Source organism: Pomacea canaliculata, linkage group LG5 (genome assembly GCF_003073045.1).
Source record: "Pomacea canaliculata isolate SZHN2017 linkage group LG5, ASM307304v1, whole genome shotgun sequence".
In the NCBI taxonomy this organism is placed as follows: domain Eukaryota; kingdom Metazoa; phylum Mollusca; class Gastropoda; order Architaenioglossa; family Ampullariidae; genus Pomacea; species Pomacea canaliculata.
The window spans coordinates 17422922-17447321 of record NC_037594.1 but is presented as its reverse complement, the minus strand read 5'-3'; the positions used below and the strand labels follow the sequence as shown (position 1 = coordinate 17447321).

At 36.2% G+C, this 24400-nt stretch overlaps 2 protein-coding genes across 5 annotated transcripts in view; one reads left to right on the top strand and one right to left on the bottom strand.

The window, feature by feature from the left end:
• The window catches only part of LOC112564396 (myosin-10-like), a 30554-nt gene extending 17331 nt beyond the window's left edge, over positions 1–13223 (top strand). The window contains exons 17-31 of one of the 2 annotated variants that reach the window (XM_025239172.1): positions 1452–1547; positions 1951–2112; positions 2483–2668; positions 2924–3184; positions 5504–5626; positions 6106–6201; positions 6455–6598; positions 7011–7365; positions 7626–7762; positions 8093–8240; positions 9009–9139; positions 9641–9898; positions 10449–10583; positions 11319–11390; positions 11675–13223. In XM_025239172.1, coding sequence (XP_025094957.1) covers positions 1452–1547; positions 1951–2112; positions 2483–2668; positions 2924–3184; positions 5504–5626; positions 6106–6201; positions 6455–6598; positions 7011–7365; positions 7626–7762; positions 8093–8240; positions 9009–9139; positions 9641–9898; positions 10449–10583; positions 11319–11390; positions 11675–11716 — 2346 coding nt within the window. In that variant the 3' untranslated portion in view covers positions 11717–13223. The remainder of the gene's footprint in view (positions 1–1451; positions 1548–1950; positions 2113–2482; positions 2669–2923; positions 3185–5503; positions 5627–6105; positions 6202–6454; positions 6599–7010; positions 7366–7625; positions 7763–8092; positions 8241–9008; positions 9140–9640; positions 9899–10448; positions 10584–11318; positions 11391–11674) is intronic. The other variant, XM_025239173.1, reaches the window with a different exon arrangement.
• A 71-nt stretch (positions 13224–13294) lies between these two features.
• LOC112564399 (cytosolic purine 5'-nucleotidase-like) overlaps positions 13295–24400 on the bottom strand; it is a 52519-nt gene continuing 41413 nt past the window's right edge. For all 3 annotated transcript variants that reach the window (XM_025239178.1, XM_025239179.1, XM_025239180.1), the window contains exons 11-17: positions 24272–24307; positions 23745–23852; positions 22083–22372; positions 21164–21224; positions 20467–20524; positions 20199–20317; positions 13295–19721 (exon numbers count right to left, since the gene is read on the bottom strand). In XM_025239178.1, the coding sequence (XP_025094963.1) occupies positions 19476–19721; positions 20199–20317; positions 20467–20524; positions 21164–21224; positions 22083–22372; positions 23745–23852; positions 24272–24307 (918 nt within the window). In that variant the 3' untranslated portion in view covers positions 13295–19475. The remainder of the gene's footprint in view (positions 19722–20198; positions 20318–20466; positions 20525–21163; positions 21225–22082; positions 22373–23744; positions 23853–24271; positions 24308–24400) is intronic.

Sequence of the window (24400 nt, the reverse complement as noted above, 5' to 3'; positions counted from 1 at the left end):
TTGTGATCTTGGATAAATAAGTATAAAATGCATATTTAGATATATGAACACACAGCAACGTCTTATGCCATTATGTCATGTGAATTAGATAGGAAAAAATTGTGTAACCTTATATACTTTTTTGTATTTCTAACATGCATCATCATGATATTCTTTGATATAATTAATTTTTATTAGAGAGATTAAGTGATTGAAGATTTTGACTTATCATTTGGACCGTTTTACTCTTTTATGGGACACTGTGCTTTTAACTCACATTATCTTGTAAAACATTGAATACCCATATGAGGCTGTACTTTTAACCCACAAGTGGATTACAAGCACTGCTAGCTGCATCATTAATAATTACTATTTCTTTATAACAGAAGTATTCATTGTTGGACACCGAGACAACTAATGCAAAAATTAGTGTATTGTGCAATCTTCAGCTTTCCAAAAAGAGTTATTCTTTTATACTAGTTTAATTTTGTTTTAATCCTTTTATTTTCTTTTGAAACATAAACCGTTTAAGTCCCTTTTTCTTTTTTGGAGCAAAAATAAAAAGTATGAAAATGATTTTATATTAGCTTAAATTATATATATACATAAATTAAAAATTATGTTCAGCAATTATTTTTAATGTTTGTCTTATGTCAAAGATAAAACATTAGTGCGTAAATGTACATCAGATATGCATATATGAATTTATAGATGGAATTGGTTTGAATGAATCAGGGCTTAATTTTAGTTAAAATGAAAAATAAAATTTTGTCTAATTCAATACTTGAGCGGCATAATAGTTAGACCCAGCTTTATTGGGATTAATCATTGGAGCATGCAGGTGACAAGGTATGCTGTTTATTGAGGATCAGGTATTAGAAGGCATGCAGACAGTATGGATAAAACCTCTACTTCGCAAGTAGCTATGATATGAAATATTGCACCTGAAATGAAGTCGCAACAAGGATGAATGCATGATTGGTTGTTTTTATTCTTGGTTATAAATACCGTAGCTGCAACAAATTTTTGTACAGCTATAATATGCTGTCAAATGATGCAGCAATAAAACACCTATGCTTTTTCAAAGAAAGCTTCCTTCTTATTTAATCTTTTTAGTAATACTCTGTCATAAGCACATATATGTAGTAAAGCATCACAATATTAATGATATCTAACACTAACAGCAAAATATATTTTAAAGTATGTTATAATTCACAATGCTTTAAATGTAAAATGCTATTTCATTGTTTATTTTAATCCTTGTTTTGTATTTGTTATTTATTACTTAGAAAGGTATTGTCTACATTTGAAAACCACAGGACTTAATTCTAAATCTAATCGGTGATATGAAAAATGGTAATAAAACAATGATTTTCATATACCTACATTTCTTGTAAATTTTTAATTGTAATGTTTGTCACCAGCTGCAACACCTAAAGTATTGACTACATAAAACTTTTTTTTCTGTGCAGATAAATCGTCTAGAAAAGGATTTGGAGGAAAAACAACGTTATTTTGTAATTATTGAAAAATGGATAGTTGATGCAGAAGAAGTATTAAAGAACAAGGTAATTTCCATTAGATATAGAACAGGAAGGGAGAATTGAGTGTACAGAAAAATGTGTGTGGTGTGAATTTCATTGCCTTAATTTCTGAATGTGGGAGAGAAGGGGCATTGAGAATAAGAGAAATGATCCAAGACATTAAACTTCTTGGAAGGTGCCTATCAAATTTTCAAATATTTTAACATGCAAAAATTGTGACTATAATTATTTATAATTATTATTTATATTGGTCATTTGAAAATTACATATGTATCCTCATATTTGTATGTATAATTTGTATTTTTTTAGTTATTAATCTATCATTTTCTATATAGATCAATGCACAAAGGTTAAGATCATTAAAAGTGATTTATTGTAAGCTGCAGAAAAGCTAGAACATATTATGCTTGACATGTGTATGTTCCAGAACAAGAAGAATGATCGTGATATTGTTCAGCAAATGCAGTCAGAGTTAAAACATTTGAAGCAGGATCTTGGGAATGCTGGCTACAAGAAAGACGACATTTTCACTGACTGTGCAGCTCTTCGGTCAGAGCTGGACCAGAAAGAAAGAGAATTAAATCTTAAGGTGTGGAAGTAGAGCATATTCCACTTCTTTGTGTGCCATATCAATGTTTTGGGTTAAAGGTTAAAGGCAGTTATCATTGTGTAAAGCAGAAGGGAGATTTCAAAGAAACTCTAGTTCTAAAAGTCTAGATTGCATTCTGTAAAAACTGTGAAAGAGGAAAAAGCAGATTTTTTCCTTATCTGCTAAATCAGAGTATGTGTCGGTACAAATTTTTGCAGTCGGCTAAACTACCTTCATTTGAATTAAGTTCATGTGCTCTGTTGCTTTTAGTTGAAGAAATTCTACTTTTAAAAAAGAAATCCTGTCCTAAGTGTAAGAATTTGCTTCCAATTACCATTGCTAATAGTACTTTTTAAATTTCATTTTGAAGTGTGTGGAAAATGAGGGTTTACAAGAGGAGGTGCAGCGATGGCGTAGTGAGTGCAACAGTGTAGAGACCATGCGAATTAATGCTCTTGACGCTCTCCACTGCCTAGAAATGGAGGTGTCTGAGCTGCAGGATGCTGATGTTCAACTAAAACGACTGAAGGATGAATATAATACCTTACTGGGCCAGGTGAGGGATAGAGTTAGTAAAAAGGTGTTATTTTGATGGTTAAGCATCTTCCCATAGCAGTTGCCTTTCTTGAATGAATGTGTACCTTGACTGTGGGCATGCACTTTGAAAAGCATATCTTTTTCTTCTTCAATAACTTTATGAAAGCCAACATTCATCTTTTAATTAACATTTATTTAAGTCTGGACTTTGTAAATCTTGGTTTTCTGGTTAAATACATGCTCTGTTTTACTGCTAATGTTGTGTGGGAGAAAGTTGGAACAAGCATGGGAAAAATGTGAAGACTTCAACAAACTGCAGATTGAAAAGGATGATCTGGAGTCTGCCTTAAAACGTACTCTTCTTGAGCTTGACCACCAGAAATGTGACTTGGCAAAAGTCCTCAAAGAGCGTGATGAGATGCAGCCCAAACTGCTTGAAATGCAAGCTAGTGTGCAAGAGTTTGTCAGTATGAAGATGGAGAATACATCTTTAAGAAGCCAAATCACAAGCCTGACAGAAAGGCTGCAAGCAAGGGTAAAGCCTGGAGGAATTTGTTGCATGGTTGTGGAACATTCACTGCATGCTGCCTGGAAAAGATATTTTGCAAAGTAGACAGGATATTTTTCATGCTTTGATTTCTGTGATTTCATTCACAATTTAGTGTATAAATGTGTTTAGCACCTTCAGCTGAACACAGCCTGCTGCACATGCAGTAATTTTTCATCTAAAACTATCTGAACAAATAGGGACAAAAGCCAATCCAACCCCTGAAGTAGTTGAACCAATTTTAAATGGAGCAGCATCTATTAACACAGAAAAAGGAAGATGTTGATTTGTACATTTGACATTTTCTGGATGTACTTTTCAAAAGCAATGGCAACATGATGGCACACATCATGACAACTGTTTTAGAGTCTGTTTCATACTCCAGAGTTGTTTTTATCATCATGAGGTATTTTTATTCATTTCTGCATGATGCTTGTCCATTAAAAAAAAATCTTACTGCCTTAAGGACTACACATTGCAGTGATCATACATTTATTTTGTGGGCATTGCATTTGCTGTTTTGTCAAGCACTTTTCTGGATTATTTGTTCACATTTATTTTTCTTGGAATTAGTTTAGTCATTTTATATATTCATTTAAGAGTTGAAGAAAACCTTGGTAGGAATTGGCTAGAGTGTGCACATATCTAGGATAGGCAAGTCCGATCCTCATGCTAGGAGTTTTTCAGTTTGTCGAGGTATGACATATATACTGGTTAGTTATAGGTATTAATATCGCTTTGTCAGCTGTTCTTTGGTGTGGTCATGTGACAGAGTAAGATGCTAGAGAGAATAAGATTTTAACCCACTTTCTTTATCCCTTCATTTTTATTGCCGTGCATATTGTTATGCATGTGAGCTTTGGCTGTCTATGTTAGAAAACCATTGCGGATAATCTGCATTATATTGTCTATGTGAACTTATACACTGATGATCACTGCATTAGATCAGCTATTCAGATAACATTCAGCTGACCTGTGATTAGTTTCCTCTTTTGGATAAATGTGTTATTTAGCTCTTTATGGTTAGATATGGGGATTACTGATTTATTAGTTTTTGACAGAACAGTGGGGGCTTTTGACATTTATTGACATCTGCCTTTCAAGTCCATACAAAGTATTCATAAAGAGTACAGCATACCTTGGTCATAATTTAACGAGAATTTGTCGCATTCGGGAAACAGCAGCAGTGGAATAGCCTCCTTCCAGTGTGAATTTGAAACTGCAGTCAGTGGTTCACTGTCTGTAATTAGCTAATACAGTAGTTCTAAATTATAATTAGTCCTCTTCCTACCTAGTTGTTGCATAAGGCATCCACTAAAGACATCCATTTTTATCAGCAGCAAGTTTATTTAGCTCTCTTTTTCTACTAATACTGTCTTCAAGTTAGCAGTTTTGCAATTTCATACCCTTCGACCTTCCGACTTGGGTGAGGCATAGCTCTTAGGGTCATCTCCAACAGGTCTTTCTACTAATCTTTGCCATGTTTCTTTTGGCCAACTATATTTCTTCTTGCCATCAGCTGTCCAGTGAAGAGAAGTTATTTTGTTTGATGCATTCCTTAACTATCTTCATCATTTTTAGTATTTTTCTATTTATTGGAGAGGGAGGATTATGGTTGACAATTTCAAATTATGATTATTTGAAAACATTACCATTTTTAGTATTGAATTTTAGTGTTAGTGTTTGGCTAAAATATAAGACTGATTTTTTTCCAGTTATTCTCAGGACTGTGTGATAATTATGCTATGATGCACTTTTGAAAGAGATTTCTTGATAGCAGATCACTGAGTCAGTCTTTAATTTAAAAAAAATTTATAATCTTTTTTCTTTTGATGTGTTGTCTTTTGAGTAGTTTAGGTTATCTAAGTATGAAAAGGAGACCTGAACATTATAGTTTTTGGTTTTGTGTTCTCCTCAATATAGGTAAAGTTTCTGTTATGAAAAATGTTGCTTCAAAGGATACAGCTGAGAACAAATGCTGATTTATGCCTTATGTGAAGTACATCACTTTGCCTAACCAGCATTTGTTCTCCCAGTTGTGTCCTTTGAAGTCGCATTTTTCATAACAGAAACATTAAACCACTTTGTACCCTTGACTTTAGTTCATGTATTTCAGTTTAGACTTTTATTTCCAAATAGGAGGAGGATTTTTTTTTTTTTAAAGAAATGGCAACGAGCCTGGTTTAATCTGATGGTACAAAGGGGCCAAAAAATTGGGTTGTTAGCTAAAATATGTTTGCTGAAAATAGTTAAACTAGGCATTTGTATTAATGTAAGCATTGTGCTTAATGCATACATTTATGACAGACTGACAAAATGCGGGAAGTTTATGAGGAAAACCTGGCTCTCCACGAACGCATGGCTGAACTTCAGTCACGTCTTGAGAAGAGCATTGAAACTCGCCATGATCTCGACAACTTGTGTGCAAGGGTAAGCGAAAGCTGCAGGGGAATTTTTATTCTCTACCTCTCTTTTGTGTAATTTATTAATATTAATACCTGCTGCTATTTTCAGTTAAATAGCATTTAAAGAACAAAAGTTTATTCAAACAAATATGGAAAATGGTAAGCAGGGTATTATGCATTGATGAGAAAATTTTGTGTTATCTTAATTCTTTGAATGAATAGAGAGATGCACACATGATTCAAGTCTAGAGACTGATATTTTCATAATTTACCTTTTATTTAAAAAATGTTACAAAATAAAATTATGATGCCATTTTTACCTCTTAAGGAAAAATGTGGTTTGTGACATTATCGTACTAGTTGGATACAGGGTTTTTATTAAAGACTAGGAGAAGAATCTTATATAGACTGTTGTATCACCTTGTTTTGTTTATTCCTTGTTACTCCTCAAGGAGCATAGGGCTGCAGCATGTATCACCTTGCTTGTTTATTTTTCCCCCCCAGTATGATGAACTGGATTTACAGAGGAAAAAAGCTGTAACAGCTGTTCAAAATCTCCATGCAAAGGTATCCCGCCTGTCCAAAAAGTGTCAAGAAAAGGTTAGTCACAATTTTTGTTCGAAAATATGTATCAATCTGTCTTTGACTAAAGTAAAGAGCAGTATGATTATCATGATTAAAGGATCTTTTTGTTGAGTCCCTCTTTTTGTTTATTTTGCACCTTTCTAAACATTCCTTGATTGGTGCACATGATTGCAAAGGTTTCATTTGGGTATCATATGCTCTTTTTTTTTGTTTGTAATAATTCATCTTATATGCTAAACCCACTCACCATGTCATGTCTGTTTCCAAGGATGAGCTCTTGCATCGACTTAGGGAGCAGTTGCACAGTGGGCGTGGACATTCATCGCTGTTAGAAGAGTTGCATCACCTGGAAGTGATGTGTGCTGGGGAGGAATACAACAGACCTCTGTCTCCACTTGACTGGATCACTGGGGTGAGTGAGACCTGTTGGTCTCAGTGAAACACTACTTGAGCCAAACAGGTGCTTAATGATGATTTGGGCTAGTATTCCTTTCTTGTGTCTTTGGTAGGACACTAGAGATTTCTTTAGATCTCGTACATTCATTCAAGTCGTTTTAATTTATTCTTCCTTAAAGTATCATCCAAGATAGTTGTTCCCTTGCTCTTTCCAAGAAAAACAAAGAAAAAAATCCCATATGCATTCATTCTTAAAGTCAAAATGTAATATTGGCTGCTTAAATAATCTTTAGTAAGTTTTTAAAAAATGGTACACATAGAGCAGAAACAGAGCTGCAGTACCAATGTTGTTTACAGTTACTTTCTAACTGCATGACCACAATGTGCACTTCATGAATAATTCAGGGTTGGTTTCTTTATTCTCATAGACCAGACTGTCAGACACAGAGCATCTGTTGGCAGAGAGAGTACCTCCTGTTATCTCGTATTGGCCATCCACTTCTTCACTAGGTGACCAACAGGACTATACCAATGATACAGAGACAGGTGACAAATCACAGCCAAGGCGGCCCAAGTCTGCAGACCATGTCTTTGGAAGAGGTCGGCCTCATCTGGGTGCTACCTTTGGTTCTCGTCCACACCCTGTGGGCAGTGCCATGCAGGGTCACTTAGGAGAGTCGCTGTATGTTGCTGTAGTGGATTATCAGCCGGGTCTTGGTGCCAGCAGTGCTCATCCACAGTTGGAAATCCCACTCAAGGAGGGGGACCACGTCAAAGTGAGAGGTGGGTTTCCTCGCAAGTGCTCCTTTATTCATTGTGTGTAATCATATTGTACATACATGCAGGGGGCATGCCTTTATCTGTCTGTGCCCTGACAGCTTTACTTTCAGTCCATACCTATGACATGAGGAGGGCATTATAAATCTGTAATTAAAGCTATGAAAACTTGAAAGCTCTCAAACAGAGGGTGAACAAAGCAAAGAAATAGAGTAGTGATTGAGTGGTGTTTGGTACAAGTATTACACTCCTCATTACTGTTGTAGGGTTGGTAGACCGCCATGGCTACTGTGAAGCAGAGGTTAAAGGTCGTGTGGGACTAGTGCCTGTCAGCCACCTTTATCCACTTGCAGAGACCAGCTTTCATGGGATGCGTGCTCAGGGCAGCCATCACCACTACAAGGTTGGTTGTTGCAGGAAACCCTGTCTGGCCATGGATTTAGGCAGTGCCTACTGTAGCCTACTGTATCGGAATTTTCTTTCCTCAAAAAAATACTGCCTTCTTGAATAACACGCTTGCCTCTGTGTGTGTGTGCACATGTGTGTGCCATGCAGCAGCGCAAAGGTTCTGTCTTCTGTCTTTATTTTCACTCTTCACACTTGCAGGCTAACAGTAAGAAAACTAAAGTTCAAGCACAGTGAATGCTTGCTTGCACTACCATAATACAAAGGGATGGGATTGCATGGAACTAGTACTAATAGTTGTTGTGTTGACATTTGCGTGCCTGTGCAGAAAACAGTTGGGGAAAGTGCAGAGCAGATCAGCCAGATGTTTGATGAGCTTCAGGAGCCAGGATTGCTGTCTGGTTATTTCCAGCCTCTTCATTCCACAGCCTCACAAACTTTAGCACACCAAAAGCGACACGGCCACACAAAGAACCGTATGATTTTATTATATTTGTGATCAGTGTATGGAAGGGTGAGTGGATCAGTCAGTTGTTATAAGGTGCATTCAATGTTTGTGCACCTATGCATGTATGTCAATTCACTTTGACCACAATCGGGGAAAGTATGCTATATGAATAAACAAAAAATAGTCTTAACATTTTTTTATAGCAAACTGGTTAAAAGGAGACGTGACAAACAAAGAAAACATATATTTTCATTTCTCGAAATATTGTGTATGAGAACAAAATAGGATTTTCTCCCTTCGATTTTTCACCAGCCATACAAATGCAGTGTTTAACTCTTCTTATACAGTTTGTACATGCGAACGTCTTCATAGCTACAGCTCAATTGTGTCAGGACAGAAACTTTATTCACCCAGTGAAGCTTTTCCAGCCTCAAGTATGTTAGAAAACTGTTCAGTGCTGTCTTTATATTGGTACCAAAAAGAAGGCTTTTAAATCAACCCACCATGTTCAAATGTGGTCTGCTGATGTATCCTATCAGCTTCTGCTCTAAAAAGGGAAGAAGTGGCAAGGCCATGTTTATTAGCTCATTTCAAACAAACAAAACAAACCATTCGATCTGCCTCTAAAATGTGTGAATGTGGTGGACACAGGATACAATGCCCACTTTAAAGGGTCTACATTAAGCAGTTTGTGAAGTTCATTATGAACTAACTTAAATCTTTACAGCAGTCAGTAGACTTTTAAAAATATTCCTGAGGCATTTAAGGAAGATGCTGGTCTTGTTTTTCTGAACAGAAATGCCACCAGAGCCTCCAACAGATCTAAGAATAGAACAAGTGGAAGGCAGCAGTCTGGTGCTGGCATGGCAGCCACCTGTTTTAGACCAATATGGATGCAGCAATGGCACTAAAGTAGTTGGATACAGAGTAAGTACATACAGTTAATTTTTTACAAATGGCATTTTTTGAGGGGGTGGGGGTTTGGGAGGGGGGGTAGAGTCTTTTTTTTTTTAAGGCAGAGAGCATCAGGGAAATGTTGCTTGTGAAAGAAGTAAGCATTATCTTTGTGCATAATAATATAACAAGATGACATGTTACCTAATAATGTGACTCTTAAAAATGGATACAAGGCAGTGGAATGCTTTTAGTCATGGTCCAAAGAGAAGTTCCTGTCCAGCAAAAAAAACATGGCAGTTGTCTTCTAGCATGTAAAACCACTGTAATCAGTTGACCCATAGTTTTGGAAAAAAAATCCTTTGAAAATGGCAATATTACTCCTGTTGTTCTCTACCCATACCACCTGCTCTGTCCCTAAAAGAAACAAAAAAGAAATGCCTCGGAGTACAAAAACCTTTTGGTTTTATGAATGAAAAGCAGATGAAGAAAAGGTAGAAACTTAGACACTTCATGTTTACCTCTTCTGGTCAGATCTACCTGAATGGGCGGGTGTGCCAGCAGCCTCATAGTCCACGTTTAGCTCATATCCAGGTGGAAGGCATTCGCCATGACAAACCACAGCACCTGGCCATTCAAACCCTGGCTGCTTCTGGCGTCCTATCTTCCCGTGTTGAGTTGGTGTACCAAGGAGTAACCACCCCTGTCAGCAGTGAGCCCAGCTCAGAAGTGGGCACGGACTTGTCTTCAATCCTCAACAGCATCCACTACAAGATGGGCAAAAAACGCATGGTCTGTTCCCTGCTGATTTTAGCCATTCCATATTCTTTATTGTATGAAACTGATCCTGTTTTTTGTGAGCTTAATGTGGTTTAATGTTGCTGAGGTTGTCTTGCAAACTTGATAATATGATAGACTTTACTTGAGTGCATGTAATGTTTTTATCCGAGGACCACAATTTCCACTTTCTGTGTTTATTTGTGTATTTCCACTTGCAATGTTCTGATAATCATACACACACAATTCCAAACATATATTGTGTCTGTGTGTGTACAATGATTTTAATTGAACTGGTGAATGGATAGCATACAGCTTGGTTTATCTAGAAGTCACCATGAGAGGTGGCACAAAAAAAAATAAAACAAGCATATAAAATCAATGGCAAAACAAAAACTGTGCATTTGGTGTTTATTCCATTGTTTAAACCAGTTCACAAATTAGGGTTCGCTGAAAGATTGGAGACACCTGAAGCTCACATTCTTTCTCCCTTTCCTCCATCTCCACATAAGCTCTCATCCTAAATCCTGATTTCTACTGAGTAAAGGTTCCCTTCTTTCTGCAGGTGATGGGCTTGTATGATTATGACCCAGAAAAGCAGTCACCCGGTGACTACACAGCCTGTGAGTTAGCATTCCATGCTGGTGACATCCTGTTTGTGTATGGAAATGAGCGACCGGATGGCTTTTTCCATGGCGAGGTGGGACTTTGATTTGTAGTCTTAATTATTCTTTCTATCACCAACACATCCTTTTCCAACCCAACTTGAATGACAAAAGCTGAAGGGATGTGGAAAGGGGTGTGCTCTGATTTTTTTTGTCAGACAAGTTTTGGTTCAGTAAAAGGTATTCTTCTGATGCATCTCACCTATGTGTATAGTTTTCACTATGCAATTCTAGTATGCTGACGACAGATTAATGACGATTATCTTACATGAAAAACTCGTATTATGCAATAAATACGTGCTGCTGTTCTTCCGTGGTTTCTTCCCTTGCACCACATTTCCCACTTCAGAGGAAGAGGTTTGTAAACTGTATTCCTCCCGTTCATAACCTAATCCTGATGTCTTGAAAACCCAATTTTAGTAGGACCTAAGTTTTTGCTTATGACCAGCATCTGGACTTGCAGGGTTTTTTCTATTCAGGAACTCCTGAACTACTGCATTAAAAATTACTTACCTTGAAATTTATTGGTGTTAAATTTTGATTAACATGCATTTCTACCAGAAGCAAGAACCAGATTTTTATTATTTTTCATGTGTGCTGTCAGTAGTTTCAGTTCATTGTAAACACAAGTATTACAGTATTTTGATGCCATTTTCAAGCAAATGCTCAGATACATACAAGTAGAAATCCTTTTATCAGACCATGTCATTTGTTCAACAGAATATTAGCATACTGAATCAGAATGATGATCATATAATTCTCATTTTCAGAAAAATGGACAGCGGGGCCTAGTGCCAGCATACTTTGTGCAAGAAGTTGTAGGAGGAAGTAAGATCTCACAGGTGATAAACAATTTGCTTAGAAATGATTGTAATGTTGATGTTTTATGTGTATATATATATATGAAAACACCTAGCTTTTTGTTTGGAAAGGTGAAAAATAGAATAGAAAAATAGATTTTGAAGCTGATTGGATTTTTGAAAGAAACATTTCTCAGCAGATGCAACGTAGTGCAACAATCACAGAAGAAAAAAACTAAAGTCAGTAATTGTGGCATCATAGTATTTCCAAGACAGAGTTGAAAAGATTATTTATCAAAGACCTGCATATCTTATGTACTTTACAGAAATCCAGCATTCCTGATGGACAATCATCGCCTCGGAGATGATGCAGTGATGTGTAGGATCTGTGTTCAAATACAGGAACTGGTCTTCTTGTCCAAACCTTCCCCAGTGCTGATGACTTACTCTTGTATAGCAGTCACATTGCCTCCTAGTGCTGCCACATTATTTGTAATGGGGAAATGTTTACAGTAAGGTGCTTGTGATAAATGGTGATTGGTCCAAATCTTGAAGACCATCTTTGTGCACAGTTACATCTGATAATGCCATGTTGTTTGTGGCCAGCATTTCCAAGATGACACTTTGTTACATGCTTCCATAAACCCAGATGGTGAACAATTACTGCACTGCCATCGTTTTGTAAAAGTTTGCTGTATGTGACAATATGATTTCTGAAGAGGAAAGAGCTTGTGCCTGGCTCATTTACTTCATTGCATAAGACTCCGTTCTGGAAAATGTGGCAGATTTGCAGTGGTGATGCTATGTTCTCCCTTGAGGAGCAAGACCAAACATGAGACAATATTAAGACAACCACAAATGCTTCTAGGTTTTTAACTCTGATATTGACCTTGTGCTGAGTTTGGTACATATGGCACATCATCCGCAAAAACATACCATAATAAAAATCATATTGTTCTTTCCTCCTTCAGCTAGTCCTATGTAAGACATTGATGTTTACTTGTTCTATTGTGAGGTGCATATGCAAACCTGAGAATTAATATTTAAAGTATGAGTTGTTCTTGCATAATAGCTTTTGTCCATTTCATTTTCAGATTTAATTCATTCCAATTTGTTCCCAGATGGAGATTTTTTTTATATTTGGAAACTTGACCACAAGAGTCTGTTCGCAAATTAGGTGTTGGTGAGCTGGCTGCACAAACTTTTTTTTTCGGGTAGAGATACCATTTTATTAAAAATAAAAAATAAAAAGTCTTATATACACAATGCATAATGCTTAGAATAAGGAAAAAATTCCACACGTTCCACTCATTCCTTACCTTAATATTTAAGAATCCACACTTTTTACATAAATTGTGGGAAAAAAAATTGCTGCCTTACCTGGTTAGCATTATACATTGTTTTCCTGTGAAAAGCATACATGTGTTTTTATGCTGCTGCAGGAATGAAATACTGCATGTAACTCTCAGTCTAGGGCAGTGTCAGCTAGCCAGCAACACCACTTTGCAGAAATTTCATCAACTTGTTACATTTTTTTTCAGTTATTGGGCATTTGATAATGTATATAATGCTATAAATATTTGTGTGTGTGTATATACATACACATGTAAGGTAGGGTCTTATGTTTCTGCTGTGATAATTGTTGGTAGCCTTTGTTTATAAGAATACTTAAGGTGATGTGCCTTGTGTATAGAAACATTTTTGTCCCAGCACATATGCCGTCCTTATTTGTGAAACTGTGTGTTATAACTTCAAGTGTGATTTAAACTTCTGCAAATGCTCATTTATCTATGCAAAATTATTTAGAGTTTGGAGCTTCCTAAGGTAAACATTTATGAATTTATGTAACTTTAATACAGAACGTCAATACAAAAACCTTGCACTTACATTTATAGTGATGGTGTGCCAGGAAAAGCATAGGAAATTATAAACAGGAAATCAATGTATGCCGCCTGATTTTTTTTTTATTATTATTATTACCAGCTAACAAACACACAAAGCTTGGAGGAAGAAGACTATACACCTGAAGACTACACTGATTTTTAGCTTTTAAATATTTAGAAACATAGGAAAGTACCTGGTAACATTTACATATGGTCCACTTGCTTTACATAGAAGAATAACTGGAAACCCAACATCAATAAAATGCACTATCTCCCAGCAAAGTCAAAGAAGTATATATTACCTTAAATGTTAATTTCAAGCATTACATTTTCCCCTAAAATTGCATCTCTATATTAATGAATTAGGATTGCAAAACATTTCAAATGCTTTTGTTACTGCCAACCATTTTGGAGTGCTGCTGACCACTTTAAACAATATCTAAACTTGCAAAATGTAAAAAGTCTCTACAACTTCAGGTCAGTACAGTGTTAGGGGTTATCTTGGCTTGTTGGACCATTTGTCAGGTAGCAGCAGCAACTCTGAATTGATACGAATATTAAAAGCATGCTCAATCCTCAGAATAACCATAGCCCATCAAAATAATGTTAATGCATCTCCACTGTACCTTGTATGTTGAAAAATAAGCAGATCTGTAGTCCATGGTGATTCAAGCCAAATGTACCTGAATGCAGAACTGCACAGGCTGTAAGTATGAAGGCTGACCTTGAAAACTTCAATCTTAAAAAGTCACAACTGTGACAACATGTAAATGAAGCACAATATGCTTGGATGCAAATGGATTAGTCACATATACAAACCACTTTTGCTAACACAGTAAAAGCACACTTGACATTTTGATATGCCATTTGATCAAAGTAGTTTGAAAGTACAGGAACTAAGATGAGACAGCAAAACTGCCATCTTGGTAACAACAGTAAACTTGTATGTGGACCCATAGAGACTGCAAACAACAAGAACAGCAAATTCTTAACAAGTAGCCAGTTAAGCTTGGACTTGTTCTGCATAGCAGAAAAACAAGTTCCAGCACAGTGTTCAGGATGTGGTAATTACCAAACATTAGTTAAGATCTTTTACCAATAACAGCTGGATAAAAAAAATTTAAATCCTAAAAAAATAGACAATGCTCTCCATATATCCAAACATGGATGTTGTGGGAGCTTCAAAACCTCTTTTAAAATATATTTAAAGCAACCATAAGCACGACTTTGCTATCCGTTTTAATTATCACATTGGTAGGTAATAGCACATACAGATAGATACACATTTCTCAATACTGGAATTTTTTAGTTAAAAAAAAAAAAGGTCCCTGAAACAATTTGTAGTGCAGTTCTTTTAACAGGGTTACCTGCTAAAACTCTGTGCAAACTGTGCATTACAGACTTGGTCACTGCAAGACACACTCATGTCACAAGCAGCCCACTATGCTGATCATGTCTTACAAGTAAACATAAAAGAAATCTGTTCATTGCACTATATTACCCTGAAGGCCTTGTCCTGGATTTTTAATAATGAAAATGCCAAGCAACTGGTTGCACATTACATATTACTGGGAAACTATTTTCTCATTAAAAGAAAATGGAGAAACCCTAATATCTGACAAATTGCACAAAACACCTTTGCAAGAATGGTTCATCTTCTAATTGCTTTCTCTTTATGCCTGATGATAATAATCAGTTGATGCATGTCGAAAATCAAAACACTTCAAACCAACAATCATTCTTAAGAAGGGTCGGGTCTATATGTATGTTACTTGTGACATCAGCAATTTTTCTGATTCTGATGTATACTTTTAGTATCAACTTTCGACTTGCATACCACCGCCATAGAATACAACATTTCCAAATTACTATTTATTTAAAATAATGCTGCAATATTGTTTTACCTAAATTATCTTAAAATTTTAACCTTGCACTGACAGGTGTAGCCCATTGTGATTACTCCGACTTATGCTTTGATCTAATACAGGACAACAGACATGAAAAAGTCATTTAACTCATTTATGCCTCACTTTTCATTTTTGTTTTCTCATCAGATTCTTATTCCTTAAATATTTGTAGGTCACATGTATGCATTTCAAGCACAAATTCAAAAATCTCAACCTCTGGCATAAATGGGTTAAGATGAACAAAATGTGGTCGTCTAAGGTCTTAGTAATTATGTTTTTCAGTCTTGATAATGTTTTTTATGAATCCTTTAAATTTATGAAACATCTATGAAACCTATAACATACCTCAGTACAGCAAGGCATTCCTTAATGTGATAAGAGGTTGTGATATGATAACTCTATTGGAAACAGATCAATTAATCTAAAGAATATTTTCTCATTGGAGTTTGTTACGATAGGAACACAAGCAGTATCACTGATGCAATCAGATCTATAAATCCCTTTATGACAGAACTTTTCTATTCACATTGTTCAAGTCATTTAATTTGCCCTCTATCCATTTTTCTTTATCTTATGAATGAAAGCTTAAATTATCTTGTCAAGAATAAGAACCAAAAAATGTTCAAATCCTGTTCAAAAACAGGGAAAATAAAAAAAGAAAATACAGATCTCTGCAATTGTTACAAAAATGTAATATCAAGTTGTGTATTGACAGTGAGAACCTTCCATGACTGAAGAGAGGTAGCTGAAATGTGCAAACATTTACATTTTGTCCTCTAACAAAAAGAATTAACTGCAGTATATAGTTGAATGGACTGAGTTGAATAGTAAGGACAACATACAAAGATCAAACATGTATCTACCACACTATGGGCCATCTCTCGAGCATTAACAACAGTGGCGGCAAGATGTGCACCAACAGTTACATTCTGCAGCCCAACAAAAGAAACAGCCTAGTTTATATATGACTTGAGGTATACAAACTGTGGACATAAAGAAAACAACACATAAAATCAAGGTACTGTAAATTTCAGACTATAAGCCACAACTTTAAACCCTGCAGCTTAAACAATGATGTAGCTTGTTTGCGGATTTTTCCAATTCCAATTAATTTTTTCTATGAGCTTTATGTTAAATTGTTAATTGCTCATGTTATTACAGTGTTACCTGCTCACATTTTCAAATCAAAGCCACATACTATTGAAGCTTTGAGATCAAGCACACACCCTCATCGTTAATGAATCTTAAAAATGAGATGAAATGTCTATGATGCAGCTTTTGAAGGCAATCAACCTGGCCATTGAAAAAGTTGCATGCATGCAGCTTTTAAACCAATGCAGCTTATTTGTGAATAAAGTAAAGATTAAAAAAAAATTAAGTGGGTGCAACTTAAAAGTATACTCAATAGACTGAAATTTAAAATAAATACTTGACTGAATGGAAACAACTGAAACAGCATACAAAGACCAAGGCTAGGAAGCTAACAAATCATGTGTTTGCTCTTGTGTGTAAAAGACAGTGTTGATACATGCTATCAGCTACATTTGAAGAATCGCATTTAAAAATAACTAAGATTTTTCATTTATATAAATACATGGATAATAATAAGATTACAAAGCAGATGCACTTGAACCATTTAACAACCTGCATTGTTTTCTCTGAAACCTAATGCTCTGTATGGCTCAACTGGTGTTTATTTTCATATTGTTAGCTGACACTAAAAGGCAGACTCTAACATGTGAAATCACACTTTAAAGAATGTATTCTTGACAAATAAGGCATGTATGCAAAAAAAAATTCCACTTGGTGTTTCCATTATTCTCACAGCAAAAGCAAAACTTGTAGGAGTTTATAAAGCCTATAAAATTCAGATCTCTCATACCTGTATGTTTTATGTGAACAAGAAAGCTAGTCTGTGATATGGCAGAGTTAAAGGAGCTGTATATTGCAAATCTGGAGCTCAGTTGAGATTTTTCACCCAGATTTAGTGAAAACAAACCATCAACTTAAATTTCAAAACTTTCTAAAAACCCTCAACAAATTCAACCCCTTGACTTTCCCATACAAAACCAAACCCATATTTGTAAAGAAATATTATCACATAATTTAACCATGTCACCCTATTATCATTAGTGCAAATTACATTTCACAGACTTTTCTTTAAGCCATTATGCAATATATCATACATATGCATTGATATATATATATACATGTTTATATGCTTATTTACCATAAATCATAGGAGTCCTACAGGAAAAATTAAGGAATTTATTCATTGCAAACATATGTACATTTTTGATTATGCTATTATCTGAAGATCTCCTGAGCAATAGAGCAGTACAGACTTGATCTGGGCATCAAATGTTTTAAGAATCAAGGATAGATCACGGCCTCGAGTATACATATAACACCAATTTGAGCTTTAGAAGCAAAGTCTTGAAGTGCATGAGTAAAAGCCCAACATAATAACAAAAGTATGCCAAGATATTAATACATGTTAACAATATCAAGTTTTCTCCCATCATATAACCAATTTGTCCTTTTTACAACAAACGTTTCTAAACCACCATTTCTGAAAACCACTACACTTGACTGTTTATTGTAAGATCTAAGTTATTAGCAATCTGACAAAATATTTAGCTGATTTTGGAGTCTTATAATTGTATCAGAAAACAAAGCAATTACAATAAAATAAACAGTTTCACCAGAGGAATATCATCCTACAAATTAACCCATCAGTCAACAGGGAAGTACCAGTCAAAATGACATCAGTTTCTGTTTGAGTAAGATCTTTAGAGATACACAAAGCAAGTATATTGTCGAACTCTCAAGTGGATTTATTTTTCTGAATCTGGACATGAAGTTTGAAATACAGGAAACTGAGACTATTAAGCATTGCTTTTGACACTGTTTTCCTCTGGGACAAGCTTGGAAGAATTTGTTTTTAAAAAATCAAAACTTATGATCCTGATCAAGTCCTGGGTCTTGTTATTCTTGTAAAATATTCAATAAGTGCAGATTCTGCCTTGGATCATGAGAAGAATAACCTCTAACAGCAACATGAGCATTCAGTGGAAATTTGCTAGGCAACTTGAGGATCTCAGCTTTATGGATGACATCAGTCTGTTGTCACACAAGCAGCAACATGCCCAGACAAAGCTCACTTTGCTGTCAGAAGAAACAGCAATGACTGGCCTGACAATCAACATCAAGAAGATTGAGGCAGTGCGGATCAACAACAAACAGGAAGTCCCACTACAACTACATGGGGAATATATTACAGCGACTGTTTCACCTACCTTAGCAACATAGCAAAGATGGAGGTGCAGATGAAGATGTAAGAAGCCGAATAAATAAAGCCAGGCTTGCATTCCACATCCTGTGACCTATCTGGAACTCCAAGGCTTTATCTCCCCACACCAAGATCCGCATCTTCAACGCAAATGTCAAGTCAGTCTTCTATGGATCTGAGACATGGCATGTGACAAACACCATCACCAACAAGATTCAGACATTCATCAACAGATGTCTGCGACACATTCTCAGCATCAGATGACCCGAGAAGATCTCCAATACAACCAAAAACCTGCCACCCAACAATTTAACAAGACAAGCTCTGGGGTAGAAGCCTCAGGGGTGGCGTAGGGTTGGGGGACCCAGACAGGCATGGAGAAAATCAGTCCACATCAAGGCAGAGGCAGCTGGCATGATATGGACGACTGGAAAGGGATGCCAAGAGCCAGATTTGATGACGTAGTGTAGTTGTAGCCCTATACTCAACTGGGGGGCATAAAGGAATAAGAAGTAAAAAAGAAGTAGATTCTGCCTCTTCTAAATTCTTGATTTACTGTTGAACAACACATGGCCTTATTACCTATAAACAGCATGCTTTTTTAACGGCTGTAAGCTTCCTTATCAGCATGTTATTCCATAACTTGGTGTTTAAGGTCTTTAAACTATAGCCTAGAAATCTTCATCTATCCTGTGTCATGTTATAGCGATTATGAATCTTTCATGATGACATAAATGTATTTCCTTTTTGTTCTTGTAATATATCACTGTAAAAAAAAAAAAAGTTGTTTATCACAATGACAAATCTGAAACATCTAAATTTGAAACAAAAGATATTCGGATATGAAAATGATGTATCACTGCTTACAAAAGGATATCACTAATTTAGGGTAAATCCAACAAAAAAAAATAAAAGGAAAAGAAATACATCAGTGAAGATGTTTACATTAGTAGAAGAAAGAAACATCTTCTACTGACCCTGGCAGATAATACAATATCATAATAATATACTTCACTAAACTGATACTGTTTGCTGTGGTTTTATCTCATTGCTGTTGAGGTTCAGTATCATCTGAGCCAGAAAATGACTCATCTCCCATGAAGTCATCTCCGATCTGTGTAATCTGGCGAGGCAAAGGTGCATGGTTACGAACAATGCTGTGTGAACGTGTCAGGGATATGTTGGAGACTGCTGTGGAATCCATTGATTCTAAGCGATTACGGACGAACACACCCTTATGTCCATCCGTACCAATGTGATCATGATGAGCCACTGTAGACTCATGGGCCATCTGTTGAATTTAAAATAATGATATTCCATGTATTATTTTTTGGTTTTTGGTTGTTGACAAAAATTATCAACTTCCTGCATTGAATTAATGGAAAACACAATGTACCTTTGTCAACATGAGAACATGCATCATCTGGTTGGTACCACTTCAAACACTACCTGCCTGCATATCTCATTGCTGAATGGTACATATGCGTTAGCTGTACTGACTCAGTAAATACGTACTCAGTAAATGATGTTACTGCACAGGAAATGAAAGCAATGTTTCAAAAAACTATTGAGCAAAGACAAAATTTGTTCCATTCAAATTAGTTATTGAGTGGGCTGTGTGTGAAAATATAACCAAAATACACAAGATAGGTCTCATGGTAATAATACACATATTTTATTTCTTAATCACCATCTTGCCAGCATGGTCATATGATTTCCAGCTTGTGAACACAATTACATGATTCATCAGCAAAGTTAGATGACTTACCAGCATTGGAGGTGCTCGAAAAACATAGGTCAGAGGGTAGTTCATCAAGTTCATGAAAGATGCTGCATAAAGGTCTGCGAAGCGCATCACCTGACTAGCAAAAAAGGTCTGCCTGGAACCTGAGAAATAAAGAGATTTAAAGGATACATCCCACATTCGGGAGATTTCCCCAAAAAGAAAATAACTATACCTATTGAAACCATTTATTTCTAATTATCTGACATTAATCACACATTTTATTATCACAGAAAATAGAAGAATATCATACCACTTCTGAACAGACTTCCAAGCAAGCCATACGACATATCCATTTGATGTGTCGTATCCTGCACACACATGCATGTTTGTGAATATATATATATATGAACATGTCTGTTTACATGTCAGTATACACATATGAACATGAATGTCTACAGTTTCAATAAATCTGTACATACATTGTTAAAATAAAAGAGAACATGTAAATAACATTGCTACAAGTGTGCTGATTTGAAAACAGCATATTTTCTATATGCAGATTGCTGAACTGCTTCTAAACAGCATTTTGGTGAAAGTGAAAAAAGAAAGTTACTTCTTGGGGTGAGGGTGTGTAAAAATGACTGTTTTACATTCTGACAACCCTAAAGTAATATCACCATAGAGATGGTGCATGAAGATAAAGAATAGCATGCCAGAGACAACACTGGTGACACTTAACCAGAACATCCTATTTCTTAAGGAAACCTATACACAAGTCGAAATCTTGTTGAAAGCACTATTTACAGATCCCTGCTTATGTACAATAAATTTCATTTCAAAAATAACTACTCTTCATAAGGGTTAAATGATTCAGCTCCTCAGTGTTCTTTACCCATACCACCTTTTGTTAACGAGTGGGCATATATTTATAAATTCTATCTTTTCCAGTAAGCATTTATTCACATATATTTTCACAGATTTTTATCTGTTAAACAGATGATACTGACCTTAATGGCCATCTTGTAGTTACTAATGTCTGGTTTATCGCTGCTGGTAATATCCATATTCCTGCAGATAACAAATATGCTATTAGCAATGATGAACAATCAACAATATTAAGTTTTATGAGCAAGCCAGAATATCTGTATGAGGATCAAATAGTAGGGGTGGGTGCTAGACATTACTGGTCATATGAATCAGGGGGAGATAAAACATAGTGATGATGCCAGTGCCTCATGACTCACTCTCTCCCTTCCCTCCCCATCTCTGTTTCTCCAGCTGAGAAACTTTCTCAAACAACTATGTCCTACTCTGCACTGTGTAGTACAGGTTTGTCACAATTTCAATAAGTTATATTCTCTTTTTTTTGGAGCTACAAATAACATCTGAGAACTGAGAAAAGCATGCTAAGTGCCAACATACACCGGCCTAAAATTGCAACGACCGCACTATAAAAGACAGGAGCATTCTTGCCAAATATGATGAAGATTAGAGAAAATATTGATTTGATTAGGCTTCAACACAGTCTGCTTACAAGACAGAGTATTATTGATAAATGACCCCAGCAGGTACTGGATGACTATTTTCCCAAGCCCATCTCATTAACATCTGTCATTAAGCTGCCAATTTTCTGGATACCAGACCCTCACAATCAACCTATTCAATCCATGTCAATATGCACAGTCAGTGATCTGCTTTAGTTCACATTTGGGGTGGGAAATCTTTTTTCCTCCAAAGGCCATATTAATATTTATAACATCATACACGGGACATACAAAATTATCCACTTTAAAATGAGCCTACTCTATTTGGTCAAACTGTAGTTTCACCACAAGTTGTAAAAACTTTATCAACACATACAATCCCAGTCTGCCTGGCACTACTGTCCTCTGAGTCACCGTAACAAGAGAGTTTATTAATACTTGCCTGTACATCTTGCTGATAACAGTATCAAACTCCTCCAGATTCTTAAAGAGCTCTTGCTTCTCTGTCCAAACTGTCAGCTCATGGAGAAGCTCAGGTACAACTAGGAATGTGCGCCAGCCAAGTGCCTTCCTGGACTTCAGAATGTCTCCAAATATGTGATCTCCAACATACAGGACTTCTGATCCGTAAGTCCCCATCACAGCCGAGAACACATCCACAGAGCCTCCTGAGTATATGTGACCCTCTTTTATGGGTCCTGTATGGGTACCTATTTTTGGCTGCCCTGTCTCCTGTTTACATAAACATTTCTCTTATTTCATTTGGACAGGTCAAGAAAAATATTCCTAAAAAGAAAATGGCAAAATTAATTATATATTCATCAGTGGCTCTGACAAAATATTATTTTTTTAAATCAATACCCTGTTACATAACACAACATCCATTTTTTTCTCTCTTAACATTGTCCCTCAGTCGCTCTTGCTCTTGTAAATGTGATAAGCTGTCACGGACCATGCAGTTCGTGCCTCCATGTTTTTAGGTTAGTTTAACCCATTCGCTACTTATGAACTGCAAGAGTAGACAGCAAGTAAGGAAGAATTCATGAATGAGAATGTCAGCGGGAAAGGGGTTAACCGTGACAGAGTATTTGATGAACACTGTAAAATTTTCGGTGGGAACGAGGTTGGAAAGTACTCAGGCCCGAGATAGCGAAGGAAGAAGACGTGCCCGAGTCACGTTTTGTAAATCTCCCTAGTTGAGATTACTATCATTACACAATAGTGTCCATCGACGCTGGATGCGGCGCCATATTGTGACCCTTGGTGAATTAACCTTGCCTAGACGAGTGTATGGGCTAATTGTGTTGGAGCCCTTCTGAAGGATGAAGAATCACCTCCCTAGACCATTCCTCGATCGCCTTCGGTCCAACACCCAGCAGCGTGTGAGCTTGGTGCACCGTCGGCCTCATGACGTCACTGGAGTACCGCTGCTGTCTGCGGGAACCAACCCTCTACCCGACACGGCCACTGTGTACGGCCTTGGAGTGTCATCCGTCGCTGAGTTGTACAGAGCGACCAAAGAGTTTTCTATTCCCTCGGGGAAGGAAAACCCGTTTCGAGTGGATTACAAGTGTAATTTGTGTTATTCGTATTCAAACTGACTGGAGATGCGAAGGGTGACAACCCTACTCTAGGCAGACGCCGAACTGTGAGTATGGGTACAGGCAACTGATATTTAGAAGAAGTATTGAGAAAATGCTTAGCGAGGGTGTGTTGGTGAGTCAGTACTGATACGTGGTTAAGAACTGATACATCGAGGACTAGAACATTGGGAACTGTTGTAAGCTATGAACTGAGGCACTGATACATAAATAGATAATCGCATTTCCATACGTTTACTTATCTTACATATGGTTTTCACCATCTTCCCTCAAGAATCATGGGTTGAGACATTTTTGTTTGAATATACTTATGTGTTCTATTTCGTAAAATCCTGATAACAACTTGATAACATGATTTGGACAGCCTCAGGCAATCATTGTTGTATGTGTTGAAAGAACGCGCACGGACATCGTGTGTGTGTTGCTCTGGTGAGAGGCGGCGTCCGTGACATAAACAAGTTAATTTTTCACATCTTCTCAAAGTCAAGACTTTAATACTTTACCTTATCCACCTGTCGAAGGATTGTTCCTTCTGTAAAGAACAGTGGTTTTTTGGCATCCACAACAATATAGTCAAAGTATGAGAACCAGGTGCGTTTTTCTTCATTTTCCTACACAAAACAGAAAAAAACTAAAAACTACATAACAATACAATTGACTGCATTTTACAAAGAATTGATTCAATAGGTTTACAAGAACTGACATGACATTCAACTAGTATGGTGAAAATACGAATCGCAAGCACTAATAAAACAATTTTCAACCTTTTTAAATATTAGAGATCATGTTTTATAGGAATAAAATCTAATTAAAGCCATATTATTTCCATTTTGGGACTAATATGTTCTGTTTGAGCACATAAATATTGCTTGCTTATGTACATTATATAGTTGTCTTTTGTAGCATTTCAAACTGTTTGCTTTATTTATTGACTATTATGGATCACAAAATATGAGGAATGTAGGTTTCTCAAATTCCTAATTCAAGCTATCTTACCAAAGAAATTAATAAGAGAAAAAAAGCAAGCTACCTTAGGTGGAGTTTCTAAGAGGTAGCTCATGATTTTCTGAAAAATCATTAAGTAATGTTTAATGCTTTATATGTATATAAATACAAAAGACAAAAAAGATAAAAATTTAGCAAGTTTCATACATTGAAG